General features: G+C 39.2%; 1 protein-coding gene across 1 annotated transcript in view; it reads left to right on the top strand.

Moving 5' to 3' along the window:
• RB1 (RB transcriptional corepressor 1) overlaps window positions 1-14,012 on the top strand; it is a 71,881-nt gene that overhangs the window by 50,201 nt on the left and 7,668 nt on the right. The window contains exon 18 of the mRNA XM_059839023.1: window positions 13,572-13,690. Within this exon, the coding sequence (XP_059695006.1) occupies window positions 13,572-13,690 (119 nt within the window). The remainder of the gene's footprint in view (window positions 1-13,571; window positions 13,691-14,012) is intronic.

Here is a 14,012-nt window from a genome sequence, read left to right as displayed (position 1 = left end):
TTTGCCATAGTCATTCAGTAAGATCTGTGTGAGTTCGTATTGTTTAAAAAACCCCAAACCCCGTGATATTAATTTGGTTTCCTTCACAAAACCGGAACATAAGAAGTTAAGGGGGGAAGAAAAGTTTCATAAGAATTATTCAAGCTGGTGAGCTAATTAGTTTAGATAAATACTGACATGAAAATGCTTGTCAGGGGAAAACTGCTGCCAAAAAGCAGAACTTGGGCTTGATTAATGTGAAGAACTATTACTTTCTAAATATGTAAGTCAGCAAATAACCTCTTTAAATTCTGCACGATAAGATCACTTAAATGATTATTTAGCATATCATTAGTACTGGTAAACAGCAATTACAAATACTTCAGCTGACTTTCCCTTAGAACTGCTCTTTCCTTCCAGCCCGTATCCTGAAGTTTTATGGAACCAATTTGGTACTTTATGAACCATTTTACTGCATTATTGACCACATTTAGCAGTTGCCAATGTGGCAATCAGCTAATACCTAGAAAATAAGAAAGGAAATGTCAAAACTTTGGAGGGTGGACAAAGGCCATGCTTCTCATGTGATAATTAAATTTTTTTCTACTGCAGTCTTGGAGAAATGGAGTGATGCTCTCAAATGCAAAATATAAATGATCCATTTTCATTGAATCTCTGTTAATAACCATCCTGAAAGTGGCAAGGTGTTTTTCTGGTAGACATTAGTTTGACCCTGGCAGGAGAGGGGAGGCTAGAACCCACATCTCATGCCCTGAGCGAGTACTCCTGTTATGAGGGATTCTTATCCTTTGCTGTAAGGGAATGGGTCCTCTGAAAGAAAGGTGCTCCATCTGTGGAAGCATTCAAGCCCGGGGGGGATGGGGCTTTGAGCCACCTGGTCTACGCAAAGCTGTCCCTGCCTCTGGTGGGGATTTTGAAACTAGATGATCTTTAAATTCCTTTTCAGCCCAAACCATTCTGTGATTCTGTGATAATGTATTTATCCTCAGAAAAGGGCATTACACTGAGAACAGAAACTTTGTGCTGCAGTTTCTGGTGAGGTATCCTTGCAATAGTATTTTGCTCGTCCAATGAAGGTGGTAGAGGAAGCTCCAAGTAGTGTTGTGCAGCCTACAATGTCCTGCTCACCCCTTGCTTGAGTTTCTGGGTTTTGCCAAACTTCTTCAGCTGTTGTCCATGGAGGTTTAGTAGGTATGAGGTACCTGTTGTTGTGGAAGGGTCACAAAGATCCTACTTCTGCTCACAAATGCTCCCTTAACTTTCTCTGTACTTCTTGAACTCCTTGGGTTCTGGTACAGTTTTTTATGGTTGATTTAAACAGTTTAAATGTGGGCTGTTGCTCAAAGTAATCCTACTGCTGTCCATTTAAGCCTCTCTGCTTCTTCCCTTGTGCTGTGTGTACATATGCAGTCAGCAAATGAGGACAGCTAGTTGGTTTAAAACTAATCCTAGCAAATACATAATTTGCAGCATTAGCTGTGCTAATGCTGAAGCAAGGGATGTGGCACAAAGTGCAGATGTGTGACTTGAAAAAGCACCATCGTGCTTACAATGATTTAAGGCAGGGTGAAACTGTGCTGGAAGTGTTGTGGCAATGTTCAAATTTGAGGCTTTCAGATCTGTATTGTTTTTACTCTTGGCTAGACATGAGCCTAGAGTCTGGTGGTGTGAGGTTTAAAAGCCTCAGCTAAAATCAAGAGTGAGATCTGTGCTCTTGGTCTACTACCCTATAATTTATTTTCATGTAAACTGTTTGGAATTATGAGATTTATAATGTATTAAAAGAGAGCCACGTATGCCTGATTTTTCCACAAAGTAGGATAAAAATGAGCAGTAATGCAGACATGGTATGCATAGTCATGCTTTCTTACATAAGATTGATGGAGTGATAAAGGATGACAGCTTTCTAGGCAAATATCCTATCCAGAGTGCATTGAAGATGCTCTAAGTTTTCTTACTGACTTAAGGGTGTTGGATGCTTTGAACCAACTGTCCTCACTCTTGATACTGGTTTTTGTTTTCATTGTCTCAGGCCAACCAGTCTAGAGGGTTAGAAAATCACAGACAAATAAATATGCTACAGGTACCTCATATCACCTGCAGTTATAAAATTGATAAAATAGAGAGTCAGGTAGCAGGGAGGTGGATTCAGGTTGAAATTGTAATTTGTGGGTCTAACCTCAGAAATGCATTAATTTGCAGCCTGTTATTTCCTTGGAAGTAAACTATAAAATCTGCTTTGTTTTTGCTGTAGCTCAGTCTTTGGTTTCTGTGCTTCAGAGTAGCTATAGAAATTTCTCACTGAATGATAAATAAAGAACCTGTTGGATACTTCAGAAAAAAAAAAAATACAGAAATCTACATAGCAGAATTTCTCCTGGACTGAAATACCTTAGTACATGTGCCTTGTCTGAGCTTTTCTTAACCAGTCATTGATATGTAAGGCTTCTGGCTGCTGTTCTGCTGTGCTTGTGGGCTCTCTTTGGGTTTTGGCTTCTCGATGAGTTTGACACCAGTATGTTTGTGGTGAAGGCAGTGGAGCTGCCCATAACAGATCTCACACTGACCAAAAGCATTTTTCTTACAGTAAAAGTAAAGATAGCAGAGTAGAAGTGCATTCAAATCAAATTAACTCCTTTAAATTTGGCAACAGTGTTCATGTGTTCTTTGTCCTTCTTTCTCTGAAATATCAGGAGTGTATATATAGATGCACAGATAAACTTAAGTGTATATACCTAAGCCAGTGTGAAAATGGTCTGTTTCTTTACCAGAAGCAATGTGGTGAAATCTCAAGGTCAGCTTGTGTTTTTAAGTCTTCCTTTTATTCTTTATACTTTCTGAGGCAGGCAGGTTATCCTGATTAAAATGCAGCCTAGATCTTTGAGAGTTATGACTTCTTAATCTCATGTGAAAGTATGTGAGAGACAAGTTTGTGAGAAATGACTGAGCTCAGTTCAGGTTTGTTCTTTCTAGAGCAAATATGAGAAGCTGTAAAATTCAACAGAACTTGGAATTGCATTATTGTCTATGTAATGTGAGACCTTTACACTCTCTGGAGCCTGAGAGCTAAAGAGAAGCATTTTGGGGGGTTTCTGTAAGCTCAGCACTTTACAATCCCTTGTCAGGAGAGGATATCTTCCCAGTCATCACAACCTTCCTGCATTGCTTACCCCACAGGAAGTTAACAGTAGCAGCTTCAGTGTGTTGTTTGTAACTTCAGTAAAACAGAGGTGAAATACTTAAGTCATGCACAATGACAGTTCATGGAGTGATCAAGACTTAAAATGAGCATATGATGCCTTTTCAATCACTACTTGGTGAGCTTCTGTTTTGAAATTGCTAAAAGAGATGCTACAGCCAGATTGGTAGTACTAGCAGAGAGTTCGAAATGCTTTTGTTGGAAAACATTGGCAAAATGTAGGGTTTCTGCAGGAATATGTTTCAATGAAATTTCTTCCAAAAAGACTGACTGAAGTAAAAGAAAAGTTTTAAGAAGCTGATTAAGCTTTCCTTAAATTTAAGGGAGGAAAACCAGGATTAAAAGACTTGAATTATCTCACATTAGGATGCAAAGCATAGTGGTTGCTTCAGAAACATTGAACTTGAGGTTTGCTTTTTTTTACAAATGACAAAGATTTTTTCACAATAGAAATGCAGAGCTTTGATAGAAAAGCACATTGTTATTGCAGGATTTCACATTTTTCATTTGTGTTTTCTAGCAGGATATTTGTAGTTTAATGAGATCAGGGAAGCATGTTTTGATCATTTAGTAATTGAGTGCCCCTTATCACCTAAGTCAGTTTTACTGCTTTGTTGATATGTTCTCTTCATGTATTGCTTAATGTCATTGCTTTATTGCTTCAGGGAGAGTCTCATAAGTTTTTTCTAGGTACATGGTGCAGTTTTTAGTTATATGCCAAGGTCCTATAATTAAAAGGAGCAAGCATGCAGAGGAAGGAGAGAGCAGAGGGCATAAAATTTTCTTGATTTTAAATCCACTCCCTACTCAGGAGAATCTGAGCACAAAAAAAAAAGGGGGGGGGGGGCATCAAAAGTCTTGGCAGTCTTTGAAATCCTTCCTTTTGAAATGTCATTATAAAGGGCCTAAGACCCACATGCCTGTGCCTTGGCAAGATTTGGCTTTTTAGCCCCCAGCTGGGTGTGTACTTCTCAACATGGCTTTTGTGGAGCCTCTCTGAGGCAACTGGTTTCCCTCATGGGTCCTGCACAAAGCCTCCAACCCAAGTTCTGGCTCCAGGTTCTGCAGTGGGTGGGCAGGGGGCTGCAGGTGAGATGCTGAGGATGGGTCCTTCACTGCATAGATGTGTAGCACAAAGGTTTCCTGTGGGGGGAGAAGGTTTCCCCTGTGGGGAGGGAGGTTTCTGCATTGGTGCTGCTCAAATGTGAAGGGGGGTAGTGGATCTGGTTTGTGGTGTTTTGGAAAAAAACCCAACCAAACACGATCTTTATCTTTTTGTAGCTGTAGGTTTTAAAGCTTGAAGAAGATAAATGTTGTTTTCCTAGATCCCTGTGAATGCATCCAAATAGAAATGCACTGGGTTTTAAACACCCTGCTGGAGCAGGGAGGTTGGACCAGATGCCCCACTGTGTTCCCTTCCAACCTTAACCATTCTGTGGTTCTCTAATATCCCACATAATTTTGCTCTAAATATCCAAAGGGAAAATGTTGCATCTTCTAGTGTGCTTTTCCAGAGCCTGATTTGGCCATCACTGATCAGTCTTCATAAAAGATTCTTGTGTGGCCGTAAGAAAAGGCACTGAATATCACATCTTGACATTATTTTTTGAAAAATAGTACTGGACTAGTTTGCAGAAATGTGAGCTCAAACTCCTTACAGATGTTGATGTGGTCCAAGTGTGGTCTGCATTTACCACATCCACACACTCACTTAAACCTTAGAAAAATTGTTCAGTTTTTTTGCACCTTTTTATTGGTTTAGCCCTTCTTTGCCAGTTTAGCTACATTTTTGGTCTTAAAAAAATTAAAGCTGCTGGTATATTGCATTGTTTTAAGGTTTATTTAGTCTTCTTTCTAAGGATCCTGGAATAACTTCATGTATATTCCGTGTATATGGATATTTCAAATATTCCACATTTCAGTGTAAGATACTTCTGACTGCTATCATTTGCTAAAGAATACTCTTAATTTGATAGTAATAGTTAACAATTGTTTCTCTGCTTCAGATCTATGTGAAGCTATGATGACCTAGTAATTCTGCTGACATAGTAATTCTTGCATTGTTTCTCCTATGGTTATAGAAATTTACATTTTTTAGTTATTGAAGCCACCTAATGCTGTAGATCAGTGAAATTACCCTTGAGGTGAGTGGTGGGAAGTGAAGGAATCACCAGAAAAAAGCTGGGGTGGTAAGGAGATCAGCACTTTTTCTTTCTTTTATTTTAGTAGAAAGCTCTGTAGTATCTTCTATTTCTTTTGACAAGGACATGTAGTGACAGGACAAGTGAAATGGCTTTGAACTGAAAGAGGCTGGGTTTAGATTAGATATTCATAGGAAATTCTTTACTGTGAGGGTGGGAGGCACTGGCCCAGGTTGCTCAGAGAAGCTGTGGATATCCCATCCCTGGAAGTGTTCAAGGCCAGGTTGGGTGGGGCTCTGAGAAACCTGATCTACTGGAAGGTGTCCCTGCCCATGGCAGGGGGTTGGATGACCTTTAGGGTCCCTTCCAACCCTAAGATGGCCTTTAAGGTCCCTTCCAACCCCAAGTCATTCTGTCATCTCCCTCAGAATTAGCTGCAACACTTTGAGAGAAAGCAGAGTGGAAAAACACTTAATAATTTATAAAACCATCTGTGCATACAATTACTAAGAAGTGAGTATGAAACAGGTGTAACATCAAAAAAAAATATAGGTCCCAGTGCTTTCCCAGTTTTTGTTTCAGGTCTGATAAGGCAAGTTATTGAAAAGTTCAGGGTGTTTCTAGTGATTTTTATACTATTTTGTATCACATTGTCAAAATTCAGTTATTTATTTTCAGTTTGGGAAGAATGTTTTGTTTTGTTTTTTAATGAGCTCTAAATAATAGCCCAAGACCTTTTTTAACATTCTCTTCTTAATTTGATTTCCAGGGCAGTCTTCCTTACCTCTATTATGCTACATTTTGACTGATTGTTAAATAACTGCTTGTAAGGCAGAAATGCTTAATTGGAGATGTCTTCTTCAATTCTGCCAACTGAGCACTCAGAAGCTCTGTGTATGCTTCTGCTTCCAAAGCCAAGCACAGCAGGGTGGCTGCCAGGTCTTGTCTGCCTTGAGCTCATACCAGGGTATAGACAACTGAGCTTGAGATAGCTCATCATGATGGTCATACAAGTATTGGCTTAAATTGAGATCAAAACTCTTCTCAGAGGGTGGGTTTCTGCTCAAAATGTTGTGACATACATAGTTTTGTTACAGCTTCAGGTTTTTTTCCTTTGTCACGTCTAATTTTTTTTGTATGGAAATGTTTTCCAGAATTGGTTGATAAATCCATGACATGAAATGGTTTGCATGCTCACGTTGGCATGTTTTCTTATAAAACATGGCACAAAATGAAGTTCCAAAAACAATGTGCCATTTTTCTCTTCTAGATTATATGAAGTACAATGCAAGATATTTATAGTCCTTTTTTTCTTTTAAATATCACAAGCAGTCTGCTCTTAATGGTTTGAAGACATGTAACAACCCCTACCAAGTATTAACTTTTCTGGTGAATTGCTCTCTCTGTGCATGCAGCTTGGTCAAATCCTCTGCAGGTTCTCTGTTATATCTTGTTTTCTCAGTCTGTAATTGGTTGACTCCTTGGTGACATTGCTAAAAGATATTCTCCTGCTCTTTCAAAAACTGCTGTCTACAAAGTTTCTTGGCACGCTAACTGCTTTTAGGTTGTTAAGAGAATTGTTTATGGGACGTTGTACCTAAATTTCTCCAGCTAATGAGAAATTGGAAAGAGCACTAAACTTGAAACTGAATCTTGGGCTTGAACCGAAAGTCTCAGAGGCACTTCACTGTCATGTTTCCACTTGTACTTGTGAAAATATTTCCCAGAGCTGCTCTTAATTGTTTTTCTGGGGACTGGGACTGTGTAAATGAAACTGATAGAAAATGTGAGGCAATACTATGACAATGTGATTGTTAAAATAGTAATTGTGTAAATAAGTTGTCTTTACCAAGATAGGCATTTTGTGACTCAGAAGTTCCTCTGAAGAAAGTAAGTGCTTGAGTGCTATTTTGTTCCCCAGTGTAAGAATTTTTCCTGCATAGAAATAACTGTAGAACTGTTATTTCTGGTACTGCTTGATGTTTGTTAACATAATGGTCCCTTAAAGCATCTCTCCTCTACTTCCTGTGCTGAAAATCATTACACCCTGTAGTTTTTTCACAGCCTAAAGCTGTTGGAAAAATTTTCAAGCTCAAGATTTTGTTTTCTTGACATATTGTCATTTCCAACAGTCAAGTGGTTCACGTCAGGTGGGCTTTGGTTTATTGCACACAGCTTCCTGTGCAGATCGTGGCGAGGAACTGGTATTGATTCAGTTGTCCTTGAGACCTCTGGCTCTTGCCCAGAAATCTTGAGATTTGTCCAAGAACTAGTCATACTGAAGCCTGGCTGCCCTGGGAGCTAGATAGTAAACTTGCTGATTACTTCAGATACAGATTGTTTCTGCAGCAGCACTGCCAGTTCAGTACACAGATCCCTCTGGAAGATGCTCATAGCAATTGTTTTGGGGATAAAAAAGTGTGGCAAATGAGCCTAAAATTATATTTTCTTGGATAATGTTCAGCAAAAAAAGCAAGGATTGCTGTATTTTGTAGTGCTTTGTGTACCTGCATGAGCACTGGTGTGAATTGAGCAGAAAACTGCTGAAGGAAGTGGTGCAAGATCTGCAAACCCTGGAGTAGCAGCCTGCCCAGGGTCATCCTGAGCAGTGTAAACAAAACAGTTGTTTAAAAGCTTACTTCTGCTTGTAGACTGTCTTTCAAAATTCCTTTCAAAGTGATTTTTAAAAGTCTCACAGGCCTGGCAAACAGGAGCAGTCCTAATGACCAGGTTTTGTTTTTCCCCTTCAGTATTGAGCTGGTGATTGGTTGCAGAGCCACAAACCAGTAACTGTGTCAGAAGTTCCCTATTTGCCAAGCATTATCACTGGTTTGTGTAATATTTTTGAACATAACCAATAGTTTTAGTCAGTGTATTGACAGAAGGTCATCTTTATGGCTAAAAAGTGTTTTCACATAATTCCTTCTGCATTGCTAGAAAGGTGTTTTCATGATGCTTTGTATTGCTCTTGTAGAATGAGGTAGGTCCCATGGACCTTTGCTAAGAGATGCTCTTAATCATAGAGAATTGGTTAATTGGTGCTCATTAGGTGAAGAGTAATTTTAGGAGCAGAGGGGCTGAAAAGTATGGTATTGATTATTCTGAAATAAAGTCTGATTTCTAAAAAGATTTGCCAGGTCTTTTTAGAGACTTCTGAGGAAGACTAGATTATTGCAAAACTGAGAGGAGAATGGATTTGCAGCATCATTTAAAGCAATGAAGTGTAAGATGTATATTCAGGCTGTGGCAGCCTGGCTCTCCTTCTCTGGGGAGATTTGAACTCCTTTATGACTAGATAAAAGGAGATCCTCACAAAGCTGGATGACTCTTAAATGCTCAAGATGAGTGGGATAGGAATAGGACTTGTTAAACATACTGGATGGAGTTAAAAGCAGATCTACTGGTATTCTTAAATGAATTAAGCTATCAACACTGTAGTTTTTAATGTTTTTCTTTATAAATTTTGTAAAAACAAGCCCCAGTACGAACATAATTTATATAACACAGCTCTTGTGTGAAATTAGGACACAGTCCTTAATTTTGTTGATTTTTTTTTTTTTTGTGATCAATACTATTTCAGTTTAGACTGTCACATCTACTTTGTTATAGCAGGTCTGAATTATTTCAGAATTCTGGTGACTTACTGTCACGTGAAACTTCTGAAAACAGGGTTGCAAACAAAAGCCAACTTTCTGGCATGCAGTTTTCCCTTGGGAAAGAGGATTGAAAATAGCTTATGCTGATCCAGTCTTGCACTTCCATTCCAAAGCTGTCAGTTCTAAACTGGGTCTTTTGCCTTACAAAATCACTGCCATCTTGTATGACATTATGAAGAAAACATGTCTTAACATTTTGTGTTTATTGACTGGTTTAATAATTTGAAAACAAGCAAAAGAAAAAAAGAAAGCCCAAGGCAAAAAAAAAAAAAACCCAGCACCTGAGGGACCTTGGCATTGAGATTTATACATAGTTAAGTGCTAAACACTGCATTAAAATTTAATGTGAACAGATAACTAAAACCTGAAAATATGTTAGGAAAATATTACCAAGAACAAAAACATAAAGCATATAGAAAACAAAGACAAAAGCAGATTTTTTTATTAGTGAACTACTAATAGCACTGTTTAGAGTAAAGCTGCTCAGGGCTTTTCCTCTGTGGTCAATGGATACACCCAAATCCCAGGGTAGTTCTTTCCCATATATAAGGATTTAGGGTTTTTTAAAATCTTTTCATGGAAACCAAAGTCCAGTTAAACATGTAGTTGGGATAAAGCCAATATACAAAGACTGGGAAGTAGGGAAGCACCTGTGTGTCCTGTAGTTTAACTGTGGCCAAATAAAGAGTAGCAAATAAGAAATTCTGCCTGTTTTTTTCCATAAAAGGAGCTTTCAGACAGAGAAAAATCACTGCAGATGCTTGTGATGTAAGTGTTGCTGCAGGGAAGCATCCTGCAAAGCACTCTTAACAAAGCCCCACTTAATGCACAGAGTTTAGCCTTGGAGAGTTAGTTAGCCCTGGGTATTTTGAGAGGGAACTGAGTCAAATTTTGGCCTTATTCTTCATTCTAATTCCAGCAGCCTTTTGACCTTGAGAAATTTTAAGTCTTCATTTCTTGCTTTCTCACTTTTTGCACTAATAAAATGGGGTTTCTGTAGCCATCATAGGGAAAGTCTCAAATAAAAATCAACAATTGGCTTAATTACTGAAATACATTCTGGGACTGCATGTAGTAACATTAATCATTTACTCAGCGATAAATTAATGTAAAAAATTGCAAATGTCCTTTCATGTTAAAGCAATGCATTGGAGGTGACCTGTTCACCTTAAGTGCTGCATAAAAGCTTTAAAAAGCAATATGAAATTTATAAAAGATAGCGTGAATAACATTGCTTTAGAAACGAGTTCCTGATAAACAATCCTGTTCAATTAAGCTGGACCTGGGGGTTAAAGTTCTTTTGTGATTATTACTTAGAGGACTGGTAATTGCTTGGTAAATGATGTTGTATTTCTCTCATTTGAGTCTTGAATACCAAATTGTGGACTGAAGGTGAAATTTGCCCTGATAAGCTTGGAAACGCCCTGCAAGCTGCGTTTAGAATAGAAGCGTTTTTTGTGTTTGAGTATAAAGAAAGGAGACACAGCTGTAATTAAATCCATCAGTTTTACAGCATGGGGATAGCTGCACTTGAGCAAACCCCTCTCTTTGTGCTCTGCTTTGTGGCACACAAAGTTTTTTGTGAGGCATCAGTCTTGTCAGTGCAGCACCTACTTCTACAACTACGTGGCCATGCACTTGGAAAGGTTCCTGTGAGAGTGGTGGGGGTCCCTGGGGAAAGAGCAGAGGGGGCTGCACTAAAGTCTGAGAGGAAGGTGGAAATGGTGATCAACAAAACACCTACTTTAAATGTCACCAGGTCTGAAAGCTAAACAAGCTATTTCTGCTCATGCAGCTGCAGGGCTGACAAGTTTGTGCTGTCGGCACAGGTGACAAGGCTGTGGTTTGCCCAGGGACATACATTGAATGGGGCTTTCTCACACCCTGCCATTGTTGGTGCTGGGAACTCTGCACTGCTGGGGCCAGGTGGGTTGCAGCACCCTCTTTGTCTTGCCTTTTTAACCACAGCATCAATTAATATTTGTGGGAACCAAAAGAGTTGTATTGGACTCACTGCATCTTGCTGTTTGGGCTCTATGGGTAGATGTTGAAGGTAGCCCATCTAACTGATGGAAAGCAGCAGTCAGTTCTCTACATTCTTGTCAGATAAAATTCCACATGCTAATCAGGTTGTGGAATAGGCTGTTGTCAGTAAATGCACAGCATCTTGTACTTTGTGTTCTGCTCTGCTCCCAGCCTTCATGGTGTGTCTGTTCTTAGTGCTTATTCGGGCTCTGTGATTCTCTCCAGAGCAGACTTTAAATCTGGGTTTGCTTTCTCTGTTAGCTTTCTGATGGTTCAGTTGATTTATGTGGAGGTTGTCTGGTTGTTGAGGCTGGCAGGTAGAAGAGGAGTGGAAATGATGCTGAAACAGGCAGATCCCTTCTGTGCATAGCAAACTGCTGTGTCCCCATACCTTATCTAGTGGAATCACACTCAGAATAATGTGAGCAAAATTGGAGCAGGGCTGAGAGAGGACCTGGAACTGCTGGTCTCAAGTGCTAACTCAAGAATAGTAACTTTTGCTTCTCTTTCTAGACCGCTCAATCCCTTTCATCAACTCCTTTTCCTCCTTCATTAAAAACAATACTTTTCCACTCATTAATCACTAAAATGTGATGTGAATGAAGTAGGGTTCACTCTTAGTCAAGATATCTCAGCAATGATTGCTCTGGGAAAGAAATTTGGGTTCCTCAGAGCAAAGTGAAGTGCTGGTGGGAATAATAAAAAAGGAAGAGGCCAAGTGGCCAGAAGAATGAGAAATGGAGGTCATGTGTCTGTGTTTCCAGCAAGGGCAGCACTGAGAGACACAAGTGAGAAGTGCGTGCATTCCTAAATGGAGGGAAAAATGATGCAAACCAGCCCAAGAGCTGAACTGGTTGAGAAATGGAGAAACAACTATGTGGTTATGAATCACTAACTGATGGTTTTTTCTGCTGTGGATGAAACAGCTCCAATATTGCCAAATCATAATTTAAAAATTGCAGTGTGAAAAATTGTAGATCTCATCACTCTCATCTTGTTACTCTGAATTTCTATTTGATGCACTTTAAAAAAGGTGGGGGTTTTTTTAGGAATAAGTCTAAATAAGGACTGTCTTATTGCTAGATTAATTCTAGTAAATGCAGTCTAATTTTACTAGGCTATTTCTTATTGCCTTAGCCAGGTGATGCTGCATGCTTTACATGCATGCTGTGCTCCTATTTATAGCTATAGATTTGTCATCTGTGCCAGTGCATTTGAATACCTAAAATGTGCATTTGGAGGATCAAACAGACCAGGAACCATCAGACAGTGCATTGTGGACAGAGCAATGAGCCAGCAGATGTTACTGCTGTAGTTTGGGAAGATCATTTGAAGAAAATGCTGCATGCCTGGTTTTGCCCACTTAATCCTGAGTTTTATGGACGCTGCTTCCCCTGCCTCTCACTCTCCAGAAGGCACATATTTGCTACCCAAATGTTCCTGTGTTGCTTCAGGAGTTCTGATGCTGCACTGGTGAGAGGCAACATAGTACTCAAGGATGAGTCTCTTGTTTAAAGAAAATAAACAGAAGCCATCAACCCTGTGCTTTCAAATTTATTTATAAATATGGTGTCAAAATACTTTCCCATGTAGTCTTGCTGTCTCAGCATAATTCTAATGTGTGTGACATACAAGCAGGCTGAGACTTGGTTTCTGCAGGACTGCTGTTTATTACTAACATCAGCAGAAGGGCTGATGTGGTTTCAGCCAGAACCTCCTCCATTCCACTTACATTCTCTCTGCTCCTACACTCTCACCTCCTACCTTGAGCTCTTAGTTTCTGATGTATTCCAGAGGAGTTGGTTAAAGTGCTGGTAGTTAGCTTCAAATCAAAATTAGGGTTTGCTTTGGGCCATGAAGGCAGAGGCTTACTGTATCCAGAGTCACTCTAACTCTTTTCAGGGGTGGCTCTGGAATGTGATACTGCAGAGACTAAATAGTCCCCAGTGCAGTTAAGTGACTGTGGTTTGTATAATATTTTTATATTATATATTGTTAAACATAAAATATTGGGTAGATGTTGAAGCAAAAATGGTTTGACACTAGGTACAGCAGTAACTTCCAGTCCTCAATGGGCTGAGGTTTCCTTCAGCTGTTTTTTGGTGGGGTTTTTTGGGTGTTGGTTGTTTGGTTGGTTTTGGATTTTTTTGGGGTGGTTGGGAGGATTTTTTGTTTGTATTGTTCTGTGTTTTTTGAAATGTGACCTTTTGTGTGTTTTCTTGTATTGATTACTCTTCTTTTCAGAAATGGCTCTAATAAGAAGTAGTAAGGGACTCTAGAATACAACTAATACAAATATTTCAAATCTGCAGTTAACTTATATCTAATGGACTGCTGTTGAAACAGAAAAAAAAGCATTTGATGTATTTAATTACTCAAAGTTAAATGGTTAAAATTCATCTTGCAAAGTATGAGTGTTCTGAAGTACTTCAAAGCTTTAACCTTCTGTTGAGGTTCACATTTTGGTGGTTGGGTTTAGAGAAGGAACTAAATTCATGCAGAGTTGTTGTCTGTTCTTAGTGTGATGCAGGATTCCTGTCATTTTTCTAGGGATCACCTCTGTTTGATCTTATCAAGCAGTCAAAAGAGCGAGAAGGCCAAGCTGATCAGCCTGAACCCACTTCTACTCCCAGTGCACCTTTCCAGCATAACCACACTGCTGCAGACCTGTAAGTGAATGCCTGAGGTCTAGGGAAATGTGAAATTGATAGTACCCTTAATATTCAAATCCAGCTGTATTCTGTTTTCCTGCTTCTTAGGCTTGGTACTTAAGTTTTGTTAAACCGTTGTATTTGCAGATATTTAATATACATTGAAAGTTAAATCAAATGTTGAAATATTTTTCCCCAGCCCTATCAAATATGCAATTGTAAACTGTTACATTACTTGCCTAGGAATAGACAAGTCCCTGTATCAGCTGTTGGGGATAACAGGTCACAATAGCAATTTATTTCTTCTAATGGGGAAAAGGGAAGAGTTCCTGCAAGTATT

The sequence above is a fragment of the Haemorhous mexicanus genome, chromosome 2 (assembly GCF_027477595.1).
Source record: "Haemorhous mexicanus isolate bHaeMex1 chromosome 2, bHaeMex1.pri, whole genome shotgun sequence".
NCBI lineage: Eukaryota > Metazoa > Chordata > Aves > Passeriformes > Fringillidae > Haemorhous > Haemorhous mexicanus.
Note: the sequence above shows the minus strand (reverse complement) of the source record. Positions and strands in the feature narration are given on the sequence as shown.